Raw genomic sequence first — 23,017 nt, 5'->3', positions numbered from 1 at the left:
GGCCCCAGGAATGCTAGCAGGGGCCCTGTGAGGGTCAGGAGGTCAGCGAGTGTTTCTCTGAGGAGATCATGTCTGGGGGGTTCTTGCAGTAGGAACTGGCCAGATGAAGATGGGGATGGGCAGGGGCAGGGCGCCCAGGCAGAGGTGGTGGAGAGCACAGCACACTGAGATCCTCTCTGTTGATTGAGATGAGTTGAGAAATTCATTGGGGGAAGGGAGGTCCTCCCTCCTCATCACTTTGGTCCTGAAACAGGGTCATTTTCAGCAGATCTCCTGAATGGAAACGCCAAGCCTGCTACTGTCACTGCTTCTAAAGCATATTCCCCAGGGGCCAGGGGAGGACCTGTGTGGCACAGGCTTTCTGTGGTGGAGGCACTGTGGTCAGAGGCTGTGCTCTACTGCCTCATCCCCACAAGGCACCCGCAACCCAGGGCAGGGACTGCTATGCTGACTCCTCCTCCTCCTCCTCATTCCCCTGCCCCGCCTCCAGCCCAAGCCCACATTAAAGGACTTCCGACTTGGAGATGGGCCCAGGTTGGAGCTCATTATAGCCCAGTGGCCAGGCCCTTCATTTTCCCTTCCAGGTTAAGACTTGGCAGGCATCAAAGGTTGCAGGAACACCCCACAGGCCTTCTCCCTTAATCGTCTCGCTCTTGCCCTGTCTGCGTGGCCTCCTTAGCTGAGCTTTTCCCACCAGAGCCTCTGGTGACTTTCCACAAGTTTCCCCTCATTCCAGCAAGCAGATTCAGTGACTAATTGCTGGTAATTTTTTCCTCAAGACTCTATTTATATAGGCTGTCGTGTTGGGGGCGGGGGAAAGCGGGCTCTAGTCCTGGGGGGGCTGCCGTTCCCTGCAACTGCCATCGTTAGACTGAGGCCCATGCGGCATTGATAGCCACACTTTGTCTTTATTCTTGTATTTTTTTGTCATTGCGACATTTGGTTCTTTGAACATCTAACATCCCTTTTATGCTTCTCATCTCCCACAGAAGATTGTTGTATTTTGTCCCCCACTGAAGCTGCGTTTTCTTTTTGTCAGATTTCTCACTTTCTTCTTTATTGTATTTTGATCAGTGCAGCCATGGAGGTCTGGGTTTTATTGGGAGCTTTTTATCTTTGGGGCAGTGGCCCTCACGGCCTGGGTCTTCTGGCCAATGCTGGGCCCTGCCTCAGGCCCCTGAAGCAGGACTTTCCCACCAGGGTGAGAGAGGGTCCAGGGATTCTCTAGCCTAGTGGTTCTCAAAATTAAGCATGCCTCAGAAGCACCTGGAAGCCTTGTTAAAACGCAGATGGCTAGGCCCCTCCCCTAACGGTTCTGATTCAGTGAGTCTGGGGTGAGGCCTGAGAATTTGCATTTCTAACTAGCTCCCACATACTGCTGGTGCTGCTGGCCCAGAGATCAGACTTGGAAAACCACTGCTTTAGAGCAATTCCTCCTTTACCTTGAGCCAGAGTGTGCAGGGCCCAAGGAAGGAAAGAACAGCAGGGTACCAGGTTTCTCCTTCTCCATGCTGGGTCCAGCTCTCAGAAATACGATGGAGGATGTTGCCAGGGCATCATAATAGTAAACACCTGTACAGCGATTTCACCTGCCCTGTCTCACTCGATACTCACAGCAGGTCCCTTGGTGAAGTAGCACAGCTTCTTGACAAATAACAGAAGTCAAATTGAGATAAGTTAAGGCCTCCTTCCTGGCCATTAGGCTAGTAATTTGTGGTGTGTCCCCAGTGGAATCCAGTTTTCTTAGCTCCTATTCTCGAACTTTCATGACTCTGCTACTTATTAGCTATGTGACCTTGGGAAAATTACTTAGCTTTCTATGACTCAGTTTGTTGATGAGCAAAATGGGAGTAATGGTGTCTGCCTCATAGAGTTGTCATGAGGATGGCATGAGTTAATGCTTGAAAAGCACTTGAGAGCTATCAAATGGTGGCCTCCAGAATCCCCTCCTCTCATGCAATGAGGGGCTGCGGGTTTTTTGTTTTGTTTGTTTTTGGCATTTCTGTCACAAGAGGCGCAAGAAGATGTACTACTGCCCACCAGACAGCCTTACCTGGCCATCAGGACAGGGCTCAGTCACTTTGGAAAGTCACTCCCCCACCACCGAGGGAAATGGCCTGAGGAAGCCTGGTGGGTGGCATCTGCCGAGGATGGAGCAGTAGCTGAGGGGCTGGGTCAGTGTGTGAAGCCTAAGACCAAGAGGAGAGGTACCAGGAGAGCAAGGCGGCCGGGTCGTCCACTCTTCAGGAGCTGCTGTGATCCCGTTCCTTTCACTGCCCAGCCCTGGGTGGTGGCCCTTAGAGGATTAGTTTGGAGGAAAGCTAAGGCTAAGTCTGCCATTTTGGTGGTTTTCTCTTCCTGCCTTGCCCCCACCTTCTGACTTGGGACATTTACAGCAGTAACGGGGGTTTGAGTAGAAGCCTAGTCTTGATTGTGCTAGTGATACTGAACCTGTTGAAAATTACATGCCGGGTACTGTTACATTCAGTATCTCGTTTAATCCTCACGAGCCTCATGAAGTAACCCTCATTTGACAGAGGAAGCTGGGTCCTCATCTGTATAAGTAGGGTGACCACATAATTTATGGGGCACAAATTATGAGAGGCAGGTTAATTGACCTGTCTTAAGGGTTGTACAGAAAGAAGTCCAGGATTCAAAGTCAAATCTGTGTGGCTCCAGAGCCCTTGGTCTTTGCTAAGCTGCCCTGACACTGCCCTCTGGAGTGCTGTTATTCCCTCCGTGGGTGCCTAGCATTGGCCTGTTCCCAGGATCTCCTGCCCCTCAGCTCAAGGTCCAGGTTCCGGGGCCATGAAAGCGCTTTATTCACCTTTGTATCTTCCATAGAACTTAACACAAAGCCTTATACAGAGAGTGACCATATGTTCTGTTTATGCTTCTTGTCCCAGTGCAGTAATTAATGGTGCCTCTTTCTTAAAAGTGTCCCAGTTTGGACAATAAATTATGTGGTCACCCTACTTATACAGCGTCCTCCCAACCCAGGGACAATGGCATTTTAATAGAGGACCCTGAAAGACAGAATTGTCTTTAAGACTCAAAGAAGTAAATCCCAGATGGTGAAATTTTAAGCGTTTATATCCCAGTAGGCAAGAGAATGTAGACAAAGATTCTGCTCAGCACCCCACAAACCTACCACAAAGGACTATTTCTAACACCCGACTTGAGGGTTGTGGGGGTCACCAGGCCTGTGATGAGATTTGAAGGGGCAGGAGTCCCACTGTGGCTCATGCAAGTGTCTGACAAGCAAGGCCAGAAAAGGGGAGGGAGAGCAAAAAGCTGTTGCTTCCACACCTCCCCAGGCAAGAGGGGAGCCCCTGCCTAGCATTTGATTGTTCTCAAGCCCCCAGCCTCCCTGCAGGAAAGAGCTAATGGGGATTGGCCCTCTTCCCAGCGTCACCCTCAGCCCCTGGTGGGCCCCTGGGCTCAGCTTCCCTACGCTTTCTTGTGGGGCTTTGTTCCCTCAGGCCCTGCCCTTGTACCCTGGACATTGGTCCATACTCAGCCATGGCGTGTGCAAGTCACATTCCAGGCTGTGTCCTTGCCCCATTTGCAGGCAGCTGAAAACTGCTGTGCATATGTCAGTTCACACTTGAACTGGTTTAATGTTTTTTTCTTTTAAGTTGCAATCTAAAATTCAGCCAGACAGGCTTTAACGAGCACTAAATCGTCAAGCCTTTTGTTTCCCTTGCTATTCAAGCCATAGAGATTTTGTGTTTGATTCAGCAACAATTGCTGAATCTTAAACAAACCATTTACATTTTGACATTAACTATTTTATGAGTGTAACTTTTTCTTTAGCATTAGAATGATTCCAGCAGAAGGCCTTTTAATGATTTATCAGAAATAGAGTTAAAAGAGTCTGTGGAAGGTGATTCTTAACATTTTCTTTTGGGGAAAAAAAGTAGGTTATCATCTGCCTTCAGTTGGGCAGTACATACAGAAGTTTAGCCTTCCTCCTCCTATTTTAATAACTTTTGATCTTGTCAAGGTCATTCTTCCAGCATGCCCTCTTGCTCAGCTCCTCCATTTTTCAGACAACCCTCGCACCCAGTGGCTTCTCTCAGAGTGACTCTCTGCGCATCTCTGTCGGCTGTTAATTTCTTCTGATAGAGACGGGAACTATGTTCTTTCTTTGCTCTAGCGCTGGTACTCTTAGCTGAGGCCCCTGTGCACACTGGGCGTGATCAGTATTTGTCAACCAGCTGACTGGACAAAGAGCCTCAGACAAATAGCATGTTCACAAACGAAGCCATCCATCATTCTGTCCCTTGAAGCTGTAAGTAATTGGAACTTTTCTCCAGTTCTTAAAGATGTCCACAGAATGGGAAGTCTCCACTTTCCTTTAGGTTCCCATTCGAGCCATCTGGTGAGTCAGGTCAAAGGGCCTTGAGCAAGGTCAGGCGTCCCAGTGTTGCTCCTGCATTAGGGGAAGCTCTGTATTTTTCTCAGCCTCCAGTGAGACCTGGTGAACCCTGCACCTGGCTGAGGAGTCAGTGGATCTGCCCAGTTTCCTTCTCTGTAACAGTGTGAGCCAAGTGACCAGGCCCAGGAAACCCATGCTGTGGGGGGCCTGAGACTCCGTGTGAAATGGAGCTGGCTGAGGAGGCCATGTTGATCCGCCCCCATGGAAAACCGGGAGCCGGGGTGCTGCACTTGCCTCTCAGAACTAGAACTAATTGTTCTTAAAGATCTTTCCAAATACCAATGATGCAAAATATTTGGATGGTTCACCATATTGTTCACCGTATTTAAACTGTCAGAACCTTAAATATCTGAGCAAAACCTCAGCAAACAAAGGATATTTTGGGGACTTGTTATGTATGTTGCACAGCAGAGAGATTTGTAGTCTATACGACTTCCAAATCCTGTAAACGAAGTATTTCAGTGTTGTCATTTTCAGCTATAGACCGTCCTACGATCATTGCCTTTTCTCTTGCTATTAAGAGATGGCTCATTCATAAACATTTCTACAGTTGTGTGGCAAACGCAAAATAGGCCCTGCATGATTCCACTGGCTCTGATTGAGGAGATGATTTTTCACACAGTGAGATTTATCACATTTATCAAGTTTATGACAGAACACAAGGAGGGTGAGGGATGTGGAGGTTGGAGGGAGAGCAGATCTGAGTGAGGAGGGAAGCTCTTTCCTGAGCCTCAAAGGGCCGGTTGACAAGGTGTGTTGCCTATAAGCTTGGAGCAAGGATTGTCTGGGCCATTGCCTTGGATCCCCTCTTCCCCTGCGGGGTCTGGCCTCCTCTGCTGTCCCCCAGCTACGAGACATGGGGATAGTTATACCACCAACTGGTTTAGAAGACCTAAAATAACATCCTCTGCGTTCTCTAATAAAGTTGATAAATCTCAGTGTGTGAAAAATCTCCCATATGTTTTAGCCTAAATTTTCTTCTGCTTAACCTTGTTACTCCTGCCTTGCCTCCCTCAGACTGCCTGAGACAATTACTCAGGGACATTCTTTGAATAATTAGAGGCTGCAGATAATTCTCTTTAGCCCGCTTTCTTCCATTTTCCCTACCCTGTGGTCTCCCTTTAGCCAGTTCTAATTAGCTGCTTTGATCCTTCCTCCCAGTCTCTCCCTCTAGCTTGTTAATTACATTTCTCCCCCATGAATTCCTTCTGTACTGGCTTTGTCTATCCAGTCAGAGGAGCTGAGAATGAGAATCTAAGGCCACTCAGTGGGAGGTCTTGTTTGTCCCCCAAAACAGATAGCTCCTCTCCCTTCTGAGAAGCCTGAAAACCCTGGCATTCTGTCTTAGCAGAAAAGTACAAATAATAGTTTTTGTTAAATGGCATACTATGATAAAACGGCTGTTATCCTAATGCTTGGCATTTGCCGGGAACTCTGTGTGTGTTTACGTATATAAAATCACATTTCATCCCCTAACAATCCCATGAGACAAATATTATTGTTATTAATCCCGGTTTTACAAATGCAGAAACTGAGGCCCAGAGAGGCTTAGTAACTTACCTCAGTCACGCAGCTGAAAACACTAGAATCTCAGACTTGCTCGTAGGTCTCTCTGACTCCAGAGCCGCACTTAGTTTTTTGCTTTCTGGGTTTGGGCTTTTTGGTGGAGAAAAAAAAAAAAAAAAAAAGGAAAAAGTCCAGGTCATTGGCTTTTAGCCCACCAAAAATCTAACCAACCAACCACCAACCAACTGTGAGATAATTGTCACCTCTTTACCCTCGGTATAGAAGAGGCTTTCTCAATTGAAATCATAAAACTGGCACAGAAGCAAAATGGTGTGGTGCACGGGGTATCTGGGCAGTTGAAAATCTGCTTCTAGAAAAAAAAAAGAAACCAATAAATTCTTCACTTGCTTTAATTCTTAATTCTCTTTTCTGACAGTTTTCTCTCTCAGGAGGTTAAGGAAGCAATAAGGAGAAGGGCTTCACTGAAATTATATGCTGAGCAACAACAAGGATCTGTCTGGTAAAAAAAAAAAAGTTTAGGGAACCCCAGCAGAAAGTGACTGTGTTTGGAGAAGCAAAAAGGGGAAGGTGAAACTCTCTGCCTCTGAGTTTTAGTGAAAGTAAATTTCAGAGGGTCCAGGAGAAAGTAGATGTGATGTCTGAACAGGAGCTTCAAAAGGAAGGATGACTCAGAGTTTGAAAAATGAAGTGTACTTAACAGAGTCACGAGTGATTACTGCAGGGAGCAGGGAGCCACCTAAAGAGACCCACGTGGCTGCAGGGGGCACGGTTCGAGCTGAGATTTTGTCTAGAGATGAAAACGGGACCTGTAACCAAGAGCAAATAGAGAAGAAGCATGCAACCTCCGAGAACACTGTCAGGAGCACCAGATGGGTGAGACCTGGGAAACGCTAGGAACAGCAAAGGCGCCTGTGCCGCACTGTTGAGAGTGAGAGGGATGGCAAAGAAGGCTTTAGGCCACCTGGTTCAGTCAGGTGATGTAGCAGATGCCAGAGAGGGTATCTCTGTCCTTGCTCTCATTCTGTTTGCCTCTGCCTTCTCTCTCAAGGAGAATGGCCTTCCTGCAGAAAGTAAAACAAACATAGAGTTAAGTGGAACTTGAGACCAGGAGTGTACAAAAAGTATAACGAGCCACTGGCTTCTCCAGATTAGACAGGGTCTGAAAAATTAAATGCCAAACAGAAACTTAGGGACATCATCATCAAACTGTGTGCAGGAATCTTTATGGCATTATAGGGATTGGGAGAGGGGCAAGGAGACACAATGGGCAACTGTTCTGGTTTTCAAAATAACAGAGCAAGTTTTTGAGATGTGACTTAAGAGTATTTTTAAAGAAAAGAGGTCATTTCTTAGAGTTAGTGTGAGTTCCATAAAACCAGGTCTTGCTGGACTAGTTTAATGCTTAAATTCTCCCTCCCCTCTCCCTCCATATAGAAAAGTTTAACACATTCTCCTTGATGAATTATTGAAAGTGGACACACCCATGTAACCACCACCCAGATCCAGAAATGTAACATTATCAGTACCCCAGAGGACTCTCTCAAGTTCCCTCCCAATTCTAATTTTCTTTTTCAGAAGATTTGCCAGGCTGGTAGATTAGGCCAGTATAATAGACACAGAGGAAGTCTGCATTTCAGGAAATCATTTGACAGAATCTCATAATAATCTAATAGATCAGATAGAGAAATGATGATAAAGACGTAGATTTGAGGCTGGGTGCCGTGGCTTGTGCCTGTAATCCCAGCACTTGGGAGGTCGAGGCGGGAAGATCACTTGAGGCCCGGAGTTCGAGACCAGCCTGGCCAACATGGCAAAACCCTGTCTCTACTGAAAATACAAAACACACACACAGACACACACACACACACACACAAAACTGGGCGTGGTGGTGAGCGTCGTGATGTGTGCCTGTAGTCCCAGCTATATGGTAGGCTGAGGCTCTGGGAGGTAGAGTTTGCAGTGAGCTTAGATTGCATCACTGCACTCCAGCCTGGGTGACAGAGTGAGGTGAGACTCTGAATCAAAAAAAAAAAAAGAAAAAAAAAAGATGTAGATTTGTAGCAGCTTGAACAATCAGACTTAATCAATGTTTATTTAGAAATGGTTCAGTGTCAACAGAGCCTTCACTGTAGTGATGTGCCAAAGAGCTCGTGGCAGACTCTGTCCTGTCTAACCTGCATTCTGGTTCTCATGTGAAGACGTGGGAACAGATGGCAGTGATCAGGAAGAGATAACCATGTGAGATACATGACAGTGAGGATCCAACAGAATAGTGACAGGCTAGGAGGAAGGGTCTAGGTAGCCAAGTGGCATTTTAAATTTTATTGTTATTAAACTTCTAATTTATAAGTAATTCAGATTCCTTGTTTAAAACAAAAATCTGACCACCCAGAAATAAATATATGGTGTCATATCACCCATACCATTTGTAATTTGCTTTTTGCCTCCTGACAATATTTATTCTTTAGTAAGAATAAAATCGAAGCCCTGTGCTTGGGTTCAGAGCCATGTTGGGGATCCCCGGCTCATCAGAAGATCATGTGAGCAGCCTTTAGGGATTTGACCTAGGCAGGCCACTGTAAGCTCTGTGAGGCTGCTACCAAAAACCTAGAGATGGCCTGAGGCATTAGGGGCAGAATGGCCCTGGGGCACAGGCAGCCAGGCCCACTGGACTCTGGGTTGGGGGTTGTCCAGCCTGGATCCCTATGGGTAGGTTTGGGCACCACCACTGTGGGATTCGTCAGTAAGTCAACAGGGTCAGGAAAGTGGAGGGTTTCAAGAGTCACCCTGAGAATGACTGCAGAATCCCGTGAGGCCACATTGTGAGAGGGGAGCGTTCTCTGGATGGTTGGCTGCTCCCAGCTTTCAGAAGGGCTGACCCATCTGGACAGGATCAGGAAACCCTTTCTTTCTTCAAGGGTAGACTTAGGACCAGAGGGTGTAAGCTTCATGATAGCAGATTTCAGCTCAGTGCCAGAATATGTTTTTCTGGCAGTTGGAGGAGTTTTAAACTAGCATAAAGCTGCCTTGTTTGATGATGTAGTCTTCAAGTCCTGGGCTGCCAATTACCAGAGATGCTGTACTGGATAAAAGGTTGGGCATTGGCTCTAGTTATCCCAAATGCTGGTCCTCAGAACATAGGAATCACATGTAGCATTTACGAAAAAATCAGGTCTTCAGAGCCACATTCTCTGAGATTATGATTTAGTATATGAAGGGAAGGGCTTGGAATCTGTATTTTCAAAAAGGGCTCCAATTGTTCCTTGGAGAAATGGCTGATTCCATGGCTGGCATAGGAAAAGAGCAATATCTTGTACAAGAACATCTTGTGCTGGAAGGTAAGAAAATATTAAAGGGTGATGGAAACATGTTAAAAAGATACAGAAGCCAGCATGAAGAGGCCTGGTGATTAAGGATAATTTTAGCATTGAAGTAAATGATAGAAATTGATTCTATTCCATAGATTAAATAAGAATCTATTAATTCATACTGATGTCAATAAATGAATGAATGAAGAAATTGGAAAGAAGGAAAATCTCTTCTTTCAGGTAGAGTGCCAGCAAATAAAGATAGAAGCAAGAAGAATAAAGATAGGAGTTTGAAGGATAAAGATAGGAGTTTGAATATCATCATTTGACAAACATCGTGGTACAGGTTGAATATCCCTTATCAGAGATGCTTGAGACTAGAAATGTTTTGGATTTTGATTTTTTTGTTGTTGTTTTGTTTTGGGAATATTTGCATTATATACTTACCACTTGAGCATCCCTGATCCAAAAATCCAAAATCCAAAATGTTCCAGTGAACATTTCCTTTGAGCATCATGTTGATGCCCAAAAAGTTTCAGATTTTAGAGCATTTTGGATGTTAGATTTTTGGACTTATGATGCTTAACCTGGAATAATTAATCAAGAATTGTCAATGATTGCCAAAACTACTACATGAAAGTTTGATGAGGAATAGGCTGTCTTCATATCTTAAAGTGTCTCCCCACAAAATATTAATTTCAGGGGAACAAAGTATTTTTATAGTGAGAAATCTGGCAGATACCACCACAACCAGGTGTTCAAAGAAAACATCCAGTCGTGGGACTTACGGATATCACTTGCCCTCCTGTGTGATACACTGAGAAAGATACAGCACTGTGTTTGTGCATTCCTGCCAAAGCCGCAGCCTCAATCTAATCATGAGAACACATCGGACAAATCCAAACTGAAAAACATTCTACCACTGGCCTGCACGTTTCATAAATGTCAGTGTCATGAAAGACAAAGACTAAGGAAGAGTTCCAGATGAAAGGAGTCCAAGGAGACAGGCTGCTGTGTACATCGTGTGGGCATAGATCGAACGTGGGATCAAAATTATTTTTCTAATAAGAATATTATTGAGAGGGCTCTGTGCAGTGGCTCACACCTGTAATCCCAACACTTTAGGAAGCCAGGGCGGGAGGATTGCTTGAAGCCAGGAGTTCAAGACCAGCCTGGGCAATATTGTGAGAACCCCCATCTAAAGAAAAAAGAAGGGAAGGGGGGTGGGAAGGACTATTATTGGGACAGTTGGCAGAATCTAAGTAAATATCTATAGATTATTGTGTCAGTGTGAGTTTCCTGATTTTGATCATTGTACTTTGGTTATGTTCTTAGGACATTCACACTGATTTGTTTAGGGGTAAACGGTCTTCATATCTTCAATTACCCTCAAATATTTTGGAAAAGAAAATCTGTGTAAATATTAATAGAGACAGAAAATTGTGGTAAATGTCCACAATTGGTGAATCTGGATGGGAGTTTATTTACTATTCTTGTAGCTTTTCAGTAAGTCATTTTTCTGTGTGATTACTTTTCAGTAATTTTTTTTTTTTTCTTTAGAGAGACAGAATCTCACTCTGTTGCCCATAGCTCACTGCAGCCTCAACTTCCTGGGCTCAAGTGATCCTCCTACCTCAGCCTCCCGAGTAGCTGGGACCATAGGCACATATGACCTTGCCCGGCTATTTTTTTTTTTTACTTTTGCAGAGACGGGGATTTTACCACCCTGTGCAGGCTAGTTTCAAACTCCTGGACTCAAGCAGTCCTCCCGCCTTAGCCTGTCAAAGTGCCGGGATTACAGGCATAAGCCACCACACCTGGCCTATTTTCTGTAATTTTTTACATCACTAGTCTGAAATGGTTTCAGGAAATAAACTGCCCCGGGTGACTGTGATGCAGGGCTATGTTGGAGAGCTACCAGATGTCCGTCAGGAAGGTCATTTGCTGCCCCTCCCTCTGAGGTTCTCTTTATCTCCCCAAAGATGGGCAGATGATTGTGTCTCTGTGTGTGTCTTGTGTGTGTGTCTGTTCGTCAAGAGGTTCTAGAGACCCTCTCGTGAGTTGCTGTTACTGTGGTGAGGAGTGGGTGTCTCATAGTTGCTTACGTGGGCGGCTTCCAGTTAGGGGCTGTACATGAAGGGGTTAGATGATAGCCCTGCCCTTCCCCAGTGTCCAGATGGAACTCCTGAGGCCATATAGGTCCCACCACTCAAGTGATGCGCAGATCATGTGTTTTGTTATTCCTGGAAGCTTGACTTTGCAGTGGAAGATTTGTATGGTGTTTTTTTTTGTTAAACTTACTCAATTCGGTAATTGTATCTTTTTTTTTTTTTTTTTTTTTTTGAGACAGAGTCTTGCTTTGTTGCCCAGACTGGAGTGCGGTGGCGTGATCTCAGCTCACTGAAACCTCTACCTCCTGAGTTCAAGCGATTCTCCTGCCTCAGCCTCCTGAGTAGCTGAGATTACAGGCGCCTGCCACCGCACCAGCTAACTTTTGTATTTTTAGTAGAGACGGGGTTTTACCATGTTGACCAGGCCGGTCTCAGACTCCTGATCTCAAGTGATGTGCCCGCCTCAGCCTCCCAAAGTGCTGGGATTACAGGCGTGAGCCACCACTCCTGGCCAGTTGTTTGTATCTTAGCTGATTGATTCCCTAATCCCACTCATCCCTGGATGTCAGGCAAATATAGCTGTCTCTTGAACCCATCTATTTCAGGATTACACATCCTGCAAATTCTTGCTTTCCCAGATGATGGAGGCTACACATTAGGACATAAGCAAGATGGGGCCACCAGAGGAAATCTTTCTCTCTGGGCAAGAAGGTGAGCATGCACTTCATCAGGTGAATGATTGAACCTGGCCCCATACACCCCTGAGATGTGCCCTCTGCCCTCAGTGCATGGCATCATCTCAGAGGCATTTCAGACGAAAAATGGTAGTTTTTTCCTGTCATAAGGGAATGAAAAGAGTATTTGTTGCACTGAGAAATGTCACGAGGACTCGTGAGTGAGCACATCCCTCTGCTGTGCCTCTGGTGTCCTGGTTTGGCCTGGCAGTCTCAATCACAGAAGCTCTCTTCAGTTACACCTTAGCATTTCCTTGGCCCCCATCTAACTAGTCCCCCTCATCCTTACTCCCATCCTAGAGCTCTGCCTTTTCCAGTTGTTCTCCTTTTCAGAAATTCAAACTTCCTTTTCAGCCCTTCTGGTTGACCCTGGAGCAGAATTTCCGTGCACACGCCCTGCTGGCCCTGACACCTGTGCAGTGGCCCAGGACCCCACACTCAAAAGGGCCCGAGCCTGGCTTCATGCTCTGTTCTCACTGTCTTGAAATTTCTGATGATTCTTGAACAAAAGGCCCCACGTTTTCATATTGCACTTGGGCCTGAAAATTATGTGGCTAGTCCTGAGCCCAAGGGTGGAGAAGTCAGCCCTGGCGTGTGTATTAGGCAGCAATCTCCTGGGCCCCCTGGCCGAGCTGGGCCGCCCTCCCTGTGGTCAGCTCCTTCAGTCCCCCTCCACCCAGACACATGCTCAGCTTCAGTTAGCTAAACTGTGACCTCTGACTCTTGACTGATTGCCCAAATTGCTGTCACCCTGACCCAAACTCTTTGGTTTTTGCAAATGCAATCACTTCCATTTTTGCAACCCGCCCCACCCCCAGCCCATCCCCCTGCAAGATTTACAGAGTAGCAGCTGCTGCCGTCCCTCTGCACACAGACAGCTGACTTGCCTGCTGATTGTGAACATCCCAGTAATCCAAGTGCTAATGGTATTTATTTAGTCCAGCCAGCTTAGCCCTGAACAAGGTTTATTCTCATTTATCGCATCGGAGATGAGCTACGTCCTTAATATCCTTCTGTTGACTTTGAGCACACCAGCACCACTAATGTCACTTTGAGGCGTGCCAAGTCCCCGCCCTCTTAACTCACTCAGATCCCCAACTGTCAGGATACCTACCTTCCAGCCAGCAGGACTGGCCCCTCCAGGGGTGGGCTGCAGCTCTGGTCCGGAGTCCATAGGCTGGAGGAGGATGGGGCTGGCATACGTGATATGTGCTCGAGGCATCCGGGCTGAATCAAGCTGTGCTCTCAAGAATGTGGTCTGACTTCTTCGTGTAGTAAACCTGCTGTAATTATCTTTTGGCCACAGTGCATTGGCGAGCACTGTGGCATTTTGGCATTCATTAACTATTCTGTCTTTAACACGGGTAGTCCTAGCTCTGCCTCATAGGTGAAAATTTGCCCAAGGTCATCAGCCATTGCTCATGAAATTCCCAGCAAGGGTCCTCCAGGCCCTGGCCCCTGCATGTCCAGAGGCCTCACTCTGAGCTGTTTTGGTAGTTGCCTCCCCCAGCCCCAGGCTGTGCACATTTAGAGCCCAAGGCGGAGCTGCCTGTGGAGAGAGGGTCTGTTTCTGGGAGCAGATTCTGCCCTTGGCAGGAGATTGCTCAGGAAACCCTCAGCTCTACTGGCCCTGCCTGGATGGACGGAGGAGCAGCTGGAGGCGCAGGCCTCATCTTCCTCCTCTTCCTCTGCTGTGTTTCTGCAACCCCTTCCCTGGGCAGCCCTAAAAGGCCACTTCACAGGGTGGCCTTTTAGGAAACTCCTGAAGCTGTGGGAACCCTGGGGTAAGGCCCGGAGTTCCCAGGGTCCCATGGGCACCTCATTTAAGCTGATCATGTGAAGAGGCCAGGCAGGGCATGGACCCAGGGCTGCCAAGGCTGTGCACTGTCACAGCCCAGGTTTGGCCATGGTCCTGCCCTACCCATGGACCTGGCTGTGGGTGAAAACATGAATTTATTGCCTTATGAACCCGATTTCAGCAATTTACAAAAGGTCAGACTTCCTCTTTTCTCTCCGGTTTACTTATCCCATGTTGGAGCTCTCTTCTCTCCTACTGGAAATGGAGTGGGAAGAGCTGCCTGAGGGAGACAGAGTGGGTGGGACTGGCTGCTGCTGGCTTGGCTGTGGGTGGCTCCCGGCCCACATCAGCCTACCTTCTGAAGAAGGGACTTCTCTTTGCCCTGGTCCCAGTGCAGCAAGTGGAAGGGCTTTGGTGGCCCAGCCCTGGGTGATTAACTGGGGCTGCGATGATGGGGTGCTGTGATGAGCTTTGTGCTGTCTTTGGAGGGCCTTGTCTCTGCTGCTCCGAGGGCCCATGAGGGATGGGACTCCTTGGCAGTGCTCCCAAAGGCTGATGCGATGTCAGATCTCGCAGTCCCCCTTGGGGAGGCAGCATTTGATGTTTGTGTGAATCTCTCAGAGTGGTCATCTTCTCTTCCTGGACCCTCCTGTCATGGGTGAATGTTCCTTAGGCACATGATGGCAGAGACAGCCCTAATTAGCTCATGCTTTGATGAAACAGCTGCCTGTCTCAAGTTGGGGGGGGGCAGGGGAGCAGCTCAGCTCCCAGGCCCCCCTGCAGCAGCTCCTGCCTCCCTGCCTATCTGGAGAGGAGCTGTCAGCCTCCCTTCCCCAGGGACTCTGGCCCATCTCCAGGCAGCTCTGCAGACACAGGGGTGGAGTTGCTGTGGGATGGGCTGGCACCCACCCTGTACTTCCTTTCTGGCTGAGAGGCTACAGAGTGACACGTGGTCCAAAGGAGCCTTTCCCTTTAGAAAACTGGCTCAGCGTGCTCTGTCTGCTCTGGACCTTGAAGCTTGTTCCTGGTCGGAATAAAAGCGGGGAGCTGTCTTCATTCCATTCAGCCAGCTTTGGGGGCATGCCTGCTGTGTGTCGGGCCCTCTCCTGTACAGTGGCACAGTGTGTCTTTTCTGGGTTTAGGACCACAGGAGCCAGCTCCTTCTGATTTGTCTTTGTTTCCTTATATCCTGGCTCACTGTCGAGGACCCTGTGAGGGCCCCCTGGCCAGGAGGGTTGGGAGTTAGGAGGAACAGGTGCTTTCTGGGTCTCCAGGAGCTTGTGGTCATGTTAAGGGCAGGCAGCCAGAGGCATGTAGTGGCTTTGGTAGACTGCAGTGTCCTTTGTGGGCTAGTTGGGTGGGTGTGACAGCCACCATCTGACTGCTGGCTTGGCCCCTTCACCTGCTGCTGGCCTCAAGCTTTTGTGTGCCCGTCCCCTCTCTTCTCGGGGCCTCACAAGTGGGCTGCTGAGAGGGAAGCCCTGACCTGCCCAAGGGCCTGACCATCCGGTCTCTGTGCTTGCCACTTGCTCCTTAATTAATTGCTAATGCAGTCTTGCAAGGAACCTGCAAAAGGGTATCCTGCTAGGGATCCCAGCCATGTCCCCTGCATGGCACCCTGCCCTGATGGGGGTCCCCGCCAGGCCCCTCATCCCTTCATGGTCCTGACTGTGGGAACCCTGGGGTAAGGCCCGGAGTTCCCAGGGTCCCATGGGCACCTCGTTTAAGCTGATCATGTGAAGAGGCCAGGCAGGGCATGGACCCAGGGCTGCCAAGGCTGCCAGACCCCCTCGTCCCTGGGAGGTCTGGGCCTGAAATGTTTTAATCACATCATTATTTCTCTAGCCCAGAATGGGGAGAGGAGTTCCAGAGGCAGCTCAGGGTTTTGAGTACTTTAGTGCGGTGTGTTTCTCTGTTGATATGTTCATGGTTGTGTACACGTGTTCTTAGTTTGTTCGTTCGTTAGTTCGTTCGTTCGTTCATTCATCCATCCATTCATTCATTCATTCATTCATTCATTCCCTACTGTCCAGGACCTGTGACATGGCAGGCTCTGTGCTGAGTGCTGAGAATACAGGGCAGAGAAGCTGACAGTAGCTGCTGTTATAGAGTGGGAGCCCAGTGGGAGGCATTGGGTGGTTCTGTTTTAGGATCTGCCTAGGTATTCAGAGGCTCCTGTCTCTTGCACTTTCTTCCTGCCTTCTCCTACAAGCATTTTCTATGTGCAGTCTGAGTGCTGACCCAGGAGAGGAGAGGGATGGGGCGCTGGCCTTCGGGCTGCAGACCCAGAGGGGAACAGACCCATTAGTAATTGCCCCAGTGTGTGATGTGCCTGGGGTCACGGAGGAAGGAACATCTGGCACTGGCTTGGGAAGCGCCAAGAAAGGCTTCCTAAGGGAGGGACGCTGAAGGAGCACCTTTGGCATCAAAATGTCTTTGCAGTAGTAGAGGCGAGTCACCTTCCAGCCTACTCCAGCCCCTTGGCTGCTGGGGAGTGGGGGCTGGCATGGGAGCCCTCAGCCCTGTCACCTGTGCTGTGGGCCACTGTTCCCACATGGGTCTGTGCCAGATGGTCTTTGTTTCCCCAGCTGAGTTTGACTTGCCCTGCGTGGGAACCTCCATTGTTCTTGTTTCTGCCCAGGATGGCTGGCATGGGCTCAGTTCCCTGACCACCCGATCCCTGGGCTGGGCACGGTAGTCATGCTTTCCTGTGCTTCTTCCCCAGCAACCCCAAGGTCCAGGTGGAGGCCATTGAAGGGGGAGCCCTGCAGAAGCTTCTGGTCATCCTGGCCACGGAGCAGCCACTCACGGCAAAGAAGAAGGTGTGTTTCCATGCCCTTCCGCCTGCCTGGCCCCCAGGACACCTGTGGGGCCTGAAAGGAAAGGGTTCCTGTCCAGGCTATGCATGTTACCTTGGGGACCTGAGCGTCATCTGCTGGGTGGCATGGGGGAGAGGTTACACTAAACTAAAGCAGATGGCAGTGTGCCAAGGTGACTAGAGGCCTGTGGGCAGCTCCTGTGGTGTGCCCTTGGGCCCTACTCCTGGCCTCCCACCCTTGGTCTCTGTTTACCTCCCATTTACTCACTTGGTAATGTTGAAGGTGTTTGAGTCTCTACTGGCCTCACAGTCTTGGGTTCTAGGGTGTAGCTGTAACTGAGGTGTTAGGTGGGGCTGGGAGGAATGGGGACTAGGTTGGGGCACCTCTGTCTGCCTTCCCTGGACCTCAGGGCAGGTCCAGCTCACTTGGCCTCTCACCTGCCCCTGGGTCTCTGTCCCCAGGTCCTGTTTGCGCTGTGCTCCCTGCTGCGCCACTTCCCCTATGCCCAGAGGCAGTTCCTGAAGCTCGGGGGGCTGCAGGTTCTGAGGAGCCTGGTGCAGGAGAAGGGCACAGAGGTGCTGGCCGTGCGCGTGGTCACGCTGCTCTACGACCTGGTCACGGAGAAGGTGAGTACCCAGGCCTACCCGGTCTCCTCGTTTGCTTTGTGTGTGCTTCTGGATGGATGGACAGACAGATGGAAGAGACTGGGGACATCAGGGAGGATGTTGTGTGAGATGTGGTGGCTTAGCTGAAACCTGAGGGCTGAGGAGTGGGAGATGGCCTTGCCAGCCATGGTCACAGCCAAGTGTGCAGGCAGAGGACTCAGCATGAGCAAGCCCTGGAGCAGCCAGGACCGGGCCCCCCAGGGACAAAAGGCTGAGGGGGTGGAGCAGCCCGGAGCGCCTTCGAATGGCACTGACTCTTCGGATTCCAGAAACTTGGAGGTGCCTCCTCTGGGAGCTTCGACTCTGGGCAGCGCCTCAGAGCGGCTGCCCTTGAGAGTCCCAGGGACCCAATTGCTTGCCACTTGGGAGGAGACTTGGTGCCCGGCCCTCTTTGCAAGCTTGAAGAAGCATCTTAATTAAGGAGGAGAGAGGAAAACCAGCCAGGCCTGGATTCTTAATTCAGCTGCTGCAGAGAGCATTGGCAGGGCTTCCTCAGTTGCCTCTCTAGGGCCACACATTCCCCAGAACAGCCGCATGCCGACTAGTGGAGCAGGGCTGGGCAGCCGCTGGAACTGCTGCCGAATGGCAGAGGCTGGGCCCTCCCCCCGCTCTGCACACGCCTCCCCCAGGCCTTCTCTCCCAGGCTGGGCCCTCCCGCCGCTCTGCACACGCCTCCCCCAGGCCTTCTCTCCCAGGCAGTGTCGGGATGGCTGTGGCTGCCTCTGTCTGTCACTCTCTCCCCAGCTCTCTGACTCTCTCTGCCTGTCTTATCTCTTGGTCTGTTTCTCTCTCTTCTCTTGTTCAAGCTGCAGAAATCCAGTTTCTTAGAACAGCAGGCAGCCATGTGGTGCTCAGATCCAATTAATAAGGCCCGGGCACAGTTCAGGTTCTGGGAGTGGGCCAGTGAGCCTGGAGAAGGACATGAAGGACATGTAGGCTGGCTGGGCATTTCCCAGGGAAACTGGGCTCTGTTCTCTGGTGTCTTGGGTGTGTGTCCCTGCTGTCCCCAGCCCTGGCATCCTGGGCACTATGACACTGACCCATTGCTAGCACACTACCAGCAGGCAGGCTTGCCAAGGCTGCCCCGAGGCTGCCGGCCCTGGGAGCCTGCCTCTGGAAGCTTTGGGGTGCTGACATGATTGGGGAGGGGAGGACTGGCATCTCTCTACAAACAGTACGGAAATGGCCCCTTCTTTCAGGGCGGACAGCAGATGAGTTTCAGTCAGAGAGATTTAGGACTGACTGTACGTAGGCTGAGGCAGTCAGGGCTTCTCTGTTCTTGTGATTTCTTCTTTCTCTTTTTTTTGAGACAGGGTCTCTCTCTGTCACCCAGCGGCGTGATCTTGGCTCACTGCAACCTCTGCCTCCCAGACTCAAGTGATCCTCCCACCTCAGCCCCCTGAGTAGCTGTGACTACAGGCCCATGCCACCATGCCTGGCTAATTTTGTTCATTTTTTGTAAACAGGGTCTCACTATGTTGCTCAGGCTGGTCTTGAACTCCTGGGCTCAAGCAATCCTGCCTCAGCCTCCCAAAGTATTGGAATTACAGGCGTGAGTTACTAAGTCCAGCCTCTTGCAGCTCTTAAGAAAGAATGAAGACCTAGCCAAAGTAGGGGTGGGTCCACAGCTGCCTGAAGGTGGAGGGACATGAGCTGTCCACCGCGATGGAGGGGCACCGTGCAGCTCAGGGGGATCGCCGCAGCACGTTGTCGTGACAGCCGGGGACTGTGGAATTCCCATGGGCAATGTGACACCCCATCAGGGTGCTGGGGTCTGCCAGGCCCCAGGCAGTCCTCGTATGTGCCTTGGCCTGTGACAGGACCTCTACTGAGAGACCATGCCCTGGCATCTGGGCTTCTGCAGCGGTGAGATGCCTGCCTGGGGTTTGGATTCCATGGCCTCTGGTGCATCTGAGGAGCTGAAGGGCCACAGGGGGACCCTGCCTGCCTGTGCTGCCTGCTGTGCCGGGTGCTGGGGAAATAGTCCGCAGTCCCTGCTGTCCCCAAGCTTTCAGGCAGAGGTTTATCAGAGAATTGCCCTGAGCGTGTGTTGTAGTCTGTCTGCTGCTGCTTTAACAGAATACCCTGGACTGGATAATGTATAAAGAAAAGGCAGTTTTGGCTCATGATTCACGAGGCTGGGAAATCCACGATTGGGTGGGTGCCTCTGGTGGGGGCCCTTGTGCTGCATGGCGACATTGTGGAAGGTGGGAGGGCAACAGCACTTGTGGAAAAAAGCATGCTGGGCCGGGCTTCTTTCTAGAATAACAGCCGCTCTCCCGTAAGGAACCCGCTGCCCTCCTGACCTAGGCAGCTCCTCTCAATACTGCTGCCGTGGGAATTAAGCTTCCAACACTTGAACTTCTAGGGAAACGCATTCAAACCACAGCAGCATGTGAGCGCAGAAGGCCAGTCGGGGGAGGCTGGCCAGTGGCGGTGAGGTGTGCAGGGAGCCGTGGAGTGAGTGGGGCCATGTGGGCGCACCTGGAGGTGGGAGCTGCGCCTCCAGAGGCCCCAGGGGAGAGTTAGAGTGACAGGAGTGGGTGTGAGTGGGTCCAGGCTGCGCACAGTGGGGGCGGAGCCTGCAGAGCCTCGCAATCCCAGGGAAGGGATTGATTTCGTCTTTATCACCCGCAATGCCAGGTTGTGAGGATTTGGGGGCTGGAGGAGAGGGGGAGAGCAGGAGGCAGTGGACTGCAGGACACGGGGGACGAAGGTGGAACTGACGGGATTGGGGTGTGTTTTGGAGGCAAAGCTGGCAGGACTGAGGGGTGGAGTAGGAAAGAACCAGGGGGTCCCTCTCAGCCTTTGCTGTCCCAGGATGCCGGATCGCACACCTGCTCAGCTTCCTCTGCCAGCCCCAATCAGCCCCACGGCTTCCTGCTACCGCAGGAAGCACCAGGTGGTCCACTGTGGCCTTGTCTTCTCCTGGGCTTCCATCTTGCCTTGTGTATCTTCCCTGTGCTTCATTCTCCCCTGGAGTTAGGGCAGGCATTCCTCCTTTCTCGACACAGGCACACTTCGTACCGCTGCATGGGAAATCTCCGCCCCGTCCCAACCCTCCCAACCCTCTACCTCTGACCTTCAGGTAACCTGCCTGCTTGTCAGGGTTCAGGTGTTGCCTTTCCGGCTGCTGGCTGCCACTGTCTTCTGCTGATGAAGCTGCGCTTCTGCACTTTACAGACAGGCTGAGTTTCTCCACTTAAGAGGTGATGGCATTGGGTCTCAGGGAGGCTGAATGCTGGCCGTGGTCATTCAGCAAGTCAGTGGTGGAGCAGGAATTTGAAGCCAGCCTGTCTGCCTCCATGCTGCATTGTTAGATTACCTTTATCATGCTATTTGGGAATTAGTTAATTTTCATTCTCCTGCTAGACCCTAAGCTCCTTGAGGGCAAGACTGTATCTCCATCGTGGTTTCTCCAGCACCTGCCACCACACAGGTGTTTCTGTTGGTAGATGAATGAATGGATAGACAGACAGACTTGGGGATGGAGGAAGAGGTGGGCCCTCAGGGGTCAGCCTTGTGCCTTCGTGTCTGAAGGGCAGAGCTGGCCAGGTGTGAGCTAACTGCTCCCCATGTGTTCTGTCCCCACCCCCACCCTACCTGGCCCACGGCTGTGGCGGATGGATGGCAGATGTTCGCCGAGGAGGAGGCTGAGCTGACCCAGGAGACGTCCCCAGAGAAGCTGCAGCAGTATCGCCAGGTACACCTTCTGCCAGGCCTGCGGGAACAGGGCTGGTGCGAGATCACGGCCCACCTCCTGGCGCTGCCTGAGCATGACGCCCGTGAAAAGGTGCTGCAGACACTGGGTGTCCTCCTGGCCACCTGCCGGGACCACTACCGTCAGGACCCCCAGCTCAGCAGGACACTGGCCAGCCTGCAGGTTGAATACCAGGCGCTGGCCAGCCTGGAGCTGCAGGACGGTGAGGACGAGGGCTACTTCCGGGAGCTGCTGGGCTCTGTCAACAGCTTGCTGAAGGAGCTGAGATGAGGCCCCACACCAGGACTGGACTGGGACGCTGCTAGTGAGGCTGAGGAGTGCCAGCGTGGGTGGGCTCTTCAGGCAGGAGGACATCTTGGCAGTGCTGGCTTGGCCATTAAATGGAAACCTGAAGGCCGTCCTCTGTCTGCTGTGTGTCTGTGTAGACTGGGCACAGCCCTGTGGCCAGGGGGTCAGGTGAGTAGTTGGGTGATGGGCCCTGGTGACGTGCAGGGGTCAGCTTAGGGCATCCAGGAACAGGCTCCAGGGCAGGGGCCTGGGCCCAGGAGTTGCAAGTCTCTGCTTCTTACCAAGCAGCAGCTCTGTGACCTTGGTTAGCTGCTTAATTGCTCTGAGCTTGTTTCGTCATCTGTCAGAAGAAGTGCCATTAAAGGAGAAAAATCACGTGGAAAGCGCCACACTAGTGCTGGCACCCCCCAGCTGTGAGGCAAGGCAGGGAATCATTTCACTGCCCCTCTACCGGTGCCCATATAACAGCTTTGAGGTCGCTGACCTGGCCGGAGCCCAAGGCCTCTCTACACAGGGGTGCTGTGGTGGCCCAGGCAGCTCACGGGCTTGACGGCTACTGAAGTGATGGGTGCTGGAGCAGCGGATGCCGGGGTGGGGTGCTGAGAGGTGCTGGACTCTGGAGGCCAAGGGGCCGGGCCTGACTCTGGGAGAAAGCTGGCAGTGGGAGCCCAGGAGAGCCCAGGCCTGCCTGGCCCACCTGACAGGGCAGAGGTGCCTCTCTGTGGCCTTGCCCCACTCCTGTGTCCAAGCAGAAGCAGGGCCAAGCCCAAGGAAGGGGCCTCAGAGGTGGGAGCAGCTGTGCCTGGCGAGTCCCGGCCCCCACCCAGGCTGGCGGAGTGCTGGGCTGGAGCTGGCTGCAGGTTGCCATGGCAACCCGGGTTCTGGGCTTTTCAGACTGATTCTGGTGTGTTTGTTTCTCAGCTTTTCCCAGTGCGCCAGAGGCTCGCTCCTGCGGGCCCAGGCAGCCCCTCCGGGCTCCAGGTGGTAAAGTCCAGAGGGCCAGTTTGGGGCAGGACTTTCCTCTCCCTGGCTCTAGGCCTCGCTTGTAGAAATCTCAGTTTTACTGAGCTGAGGGCACACTGAGGCCCAGAAAAACATGGGGTCAGCAGTTGGCCTTCCCTGCAGTCCCTTTGCTTGGCCACCTGGCTCTTCTCCTCAGCCCTTCTCCTGCTCACCTCTTGCTGCAACACGACACCTAGAAAGCTCAGAGCAGAGCCATGGCCTGCGCGGAGCCCCTCCCAGCAGGGCAGGCAGGAGGCAGGAGCCCAGGCTGAGGCTGGAGTAACAGCTTCCCCAGGGCGCTAGGCCTCGCGGCTCGGGCAGAGTGGGGATCAGACTTGCAGTCTGCCAGCCGTTGGGTACCTGCTGCCTTTACAGCCTTGCAGGAGCCTTCAAAGTAGATTTTACAGATGAGGAAATCATGGTTCAGAGAGGCCAAGTGATCTGCCTGTGGGGCAGTGGTGGGCTTGCGGTGCTGATGGTGCTGTGGGAGGCTTGAACAGGAGGCTGAGAAGGGGACGATGTTGAATTGACGGGTAGCAGAGGGAGGACCAGGAAAAGTGTCCGGGCATGTGTGGCCACAACAGGGCAGGCAGGGTTCAGACA

The 23,017-nt window shown here is 51.2% G+C and overlaps 1 protein-coding gene across 2 annotated transcripts in view; it reads left to right on the top strand.

The window, feature by feature from the left end:
• Positions 1-21,527, top strand: part of SIL1 (SIL1 nucleotide exchange factor) — a 240,040-nt gene extending 218,513 nt beyond the window's left edge. For both annotated transcript variants that reach the window (XM_025388798.1, XM_025388799.1), the window contains 3 exons: positions 16,645-16,741; positions 17,200-17,364; positions 21,038-21,527. In XM_025388798.1, the coding sequence (XP_025244583.1) occupies positions 16,645-16,741; positions 17,200-17,364; positions 21,038-21,394 (619 nt within the window). In that variant the 3' untranslated portion in view covers positions 21,395-21,527. The remainder of the gene's footprint in view (positions 1-16,644; positions 16,742-17,199; positions 17,365-21,037) is intronic.
• The last annotated feature ends 1,490 nt before the right edge of the window (positions 21,528-23,017 follow it).

The sequence above is a fragment of the Theropithecus gelada genome, chromosome 6 (assembly GCF_003255815.1).
Source record: "Theropithecus gelada isolate Dixy chromosome 6, Tgel_1.0, whole genome shotgun sequence".
In the NCBI taxonomy this organism is placed as follows: Eukaryota; Metazoa; Chordata; class Mammalia; order Primates; family Cercopithecidae; genus Theropithecus; species Theropithecus gelada.
The sequence above is the reverse complement of the archived record's forward strand: the minus strand, read 5'-3'. Positions and strand labels throughout refer to the sequence as shown.